The following is a 3,088-nucleotide window of genomic DNA, read 5'->3' as shown; positions in this document are numbered from 1 at the left end:
TTTATGTGTGTGACAAGAGCATTCTGTTTGCGATAAAACAACTAAAAAGCCAAATGTCCACTTATTATTTACTGTACAATGTCATTATGTTATAATGAGGAAGAGGAGGATCCCTAACGAGATGATGCAGAAGTCTGACCTGTGTGAACGATGGTTTTAAACGTCGTTCTCAGGTGCTTACATATGCGCTTCTCCCCTGCTGGACTGCACCTAATAAGATTAATTAAGATTACTAAACTATTATTCAAGCCGTTTACCTCCATAATTGTACTGTGAGTCCAATGGACTACTTTTAGACGTACGCATCGACCTGAGCAGCAGTCTCAAGTCATCTCTCTCTTCCTTACAGCTGCAACGCTGTTCCTCTTCATATCATGTCCTCTAAGTCTGCATACATGTAGATTACAATCTGTACTTCAACTGCGTAAAGTAATGCGGAGCGCATGTCGTCCGTCGTCATGGTGACTCGTCGAATCTGGGCTCCATTGATGATGGCTTTTTAAAGTGCCGTCGCGTCTGTTAAACTACGGGTCAACTTACCCTGGGTTACAAAAACTAACCCCGAGAAGCGCTTGTGAAACTGAAAACCCTGGGTTTCCAAGTTCAGGGTAAAGCAACCCGTAGCCACAGGTTGTACTCAGGGTTCGTTACCCATGCTTCGGGACATGGACCCCAGGTGTTCTTCATAAAAGTGGGGTCTCCTTCCACTCTGCCCCCTTTATGAAGCCGATCACGCCGTTTCATTCCCAGATTAGGTTGGACTCTTGCCTTGCATATAATTTGACAAAGCGTTATTACAGGAAACTTGCGCAATCATGGTGTGTCCTTTCCAAGATGATCCCGTCCACGAAGGTGCTGCATTACTGCGAAGGGAATTACGTCTCCAGCGTGAGAGGATTTATAGACCACGTGTAGATGTGATGTCATTCCCTGACACGTACCTTTACGAGAGGTACTGTTTCACGTCAGGGACAATTGCGTATAGCCACGACCTGATCTGTCCCTACATCGGCAGCAGAACGAACCGGAGTCTGGCTGTCACATCCAAACAGGTGCTGTGTGCAGCGCTGCGTTTTTACGCAACGGGGACTTTCCTGTACAGTGTGGGAGATGCACAGCACCTGAGTAAGGCAACGGTGTGCAGGGCGGTCAGGAGAGTTACCCTTGCCCTGAAAGGGCTTTTACTCCGGTTTGTTCGATTCCCTGGACATGAACCTATCAGGGCCATGAAGGAGGCGTTCCACAGGATTGCAGGTGCATGATATTAATTAATTGTAAGGTATACTGTAATCCCTCCCGTGTTCCAGGACCACCTGCGAAGAACGACGTTCCGCGAAATAGCGACGACCTATTTATTATTTACCGTACTTTAAACGTTTATGAACCCTCCCCATACTGATATTTCACCTTATATCTGTATTACTGTCTCCCAAACTTGATGGACTGTTTAATGCACTTGTATAAAGTAAACTTGCACGACGAACCGTGAGTCTTGGAGGCTGTCGGCCAATAGCATGCGTGTGCGGTATCACGTGACCGTAATAACAATCGGTGCAGCCGCTCATCTCGGCACGCAAATACATGAGGGATTACTGTATTTTCGCAATCACACCATGCTTCAACATTAGGCCTGGTAAAATACTTCCACCTGTTTGTAGGATTTCCTAATGTTATTGGCTCTATGGATGGAACCCACATTCCCATTAAGGCCCCCTCACAGGACGATGGAGCTTATGTGAAAAGGAAGTCTGTTCACAGCATCAATGTGCAGATACGTGTACATTCACTACAGTGTCAAAATGTTATACAGTGTATCATAGGTCAACTAATGTCTGTCATTTTATGCACTGTCAAGATCATATGTGATGCGGAATACCGCATCACTAATGTGGTGTCGAAGTGGATATACCGTGAGTCTGACTTGAGTGGCAGAATGCAGCGTGGTAGGTAATCTGAAGATCTGCACAATATTTGACCTGTGTCTGTCCTTCATTCCGCTGTAATGAATCCACTTTACAGGAGAGTTTGATGGCGTCCTGCTGGGGGACAGGGCATACCCATGCCAACCACGGCTGCTGACCCCTTACCCTGACCCTGAACCAGGTCCCAGGCAGAACTTCAACTGGGCTCATTGCAGGACGAGAGCCCGGGTGAATAGGCCTGCTGAAAGCACGTTTCCAGTGCCTACGTCACCTCAGGACAACCCCTGAGAGGGCCTGTGATATAATTGTGGCATGTGTTGTTCTTCATAATATTGCCACTATTAGAGGAGAACAACACCCTGCCCCAAAAATTGATGACCCCGATGATGACCCAATCCACCTGCCAGCTGTCCAGGAGGGCAGAGCGGTGCGCGACTACATTTGCGAGAATTATTTTTCTAATTAAATCACCATCACTACTGCCATAGTACTAAATAAAAGCACAAGTCACATTTCATTTGGTCTTCTTTATTTCCTACAAATACAAGTGCAAATGTTACTTCTTGTGTCTTGCCAATAGTTAATATGATTCACCTGTGGCCATCACCCACCTCTAACTGGTGCTGCAGGATTTCTGCTTCTAGATCTGTTTTGTTTTTTTTGTTTTTTTTTCAAAAGGTAGATCCGGTACAGCTCCTTCACCGGTAGCTGTGGATAGATCAGAACATGAAAAGATGGAGTTACATAATAATTCTACAGAATGAACTGCTTGTGTTTGCTGTGCATCTTTCTCAACTGTGTCGATCCTTGCGGTGGATGTCGAGGGACCCTCCTGGTGTTCGTCGGCCATTCTCTGTTCAAAAGGAGAATGTGTTAATACGTCAGTGGCAGCTAAATGTCACACTCCAAATATCACTAGACCTTTGCAAAATGGGAAGAGGCCTCTGAGTAAAAGAACATGTTACCTCCAAAGGCCTTCCTGAACCCCCCTCTGTGAAGGCGGCAGACATAGTTTCCTCGTCTTCATCCTGGATGAACGATATTTTCCAGTAGAGTTTGGAATCCCATTTGGTGACATTTTTGGAGTCATGCATACTTACAGGTGCGGACTCCACTGTGGCATGAGGGGGCTCCTTCGGGTACATGGCACCAGCAGCATCAGTTAG

At 46.2% G+C, this 3,088-nt stretch overlaps 1 protein-coding gene across 1 annotated transcript; it reads left to right on the top strand.

Annotated features, from left to right (window-relative positions):
- The first annotated feature begins 815 nt into the window (after nt 1-815).
- On the top strand, nt 816-2,210 carry LOC137602414 (putative nuclease HARBI1). Its single transcript, XM_068325105.1, has 4 exons — nt 816-1,254; nt 1,659-1,765; nt 1,856-1,910; nt 2,020-2,210. Exons 1-4 carry the CDS (start codon nt 816-818, stop codon nt 2,208-2,210), a joined length of 792 nt encoding a protein of 263 aa, XP_068181206.1.
- Nucleotides 2,211-3,088: the final 878 nt, after the last annotated feature.

This window comes from Antennarius striatus, chromosome 10, assembly GCF_040054535.1.
Source record: "Antennarius striatus isolate MH-2024 chromosome 10, ASM4005453v1, whole genome shotgun sequence".
NCBI lineage: Eukaryota > Metazoa > Chordata > Actinopteri > Lophiiformes > Antennariidae > Antennarius > Antennarius striatus.
The sequence above is the reverse complement of the archived record's forward strand: the minus strand, read 5'-3'. Positions and strand labels throughout refer to the sequence as shown.

What these genes read in the sequence shown, in the direction of transcription:
- LOC137602414 (XM_068325105.1), top strand. Translation starts at nt 816, where the DNA reads ATGGTGTGTCCTTTCCAAGATGATCCCGTCCACGAAGGTGCTGCATTA. An exon ending in GGCGTTCCACAGGATTGCAG is followed by an intron (nt 1,255 to 1,658) that starts GTGCATGATATT and finishes ACCTGTTTGTAG; the next exon opens with GATTTCCTAATGTTATTGGC. An exon ending in AGTCTGTTCACAGCATCAAT is followed by an intron (nt 1,766 to 1,855) that starts GTGCAGATACGT and finishes TGCACTGTCAAG; the next exon opens with ATCATATGTGATGCGGAATA.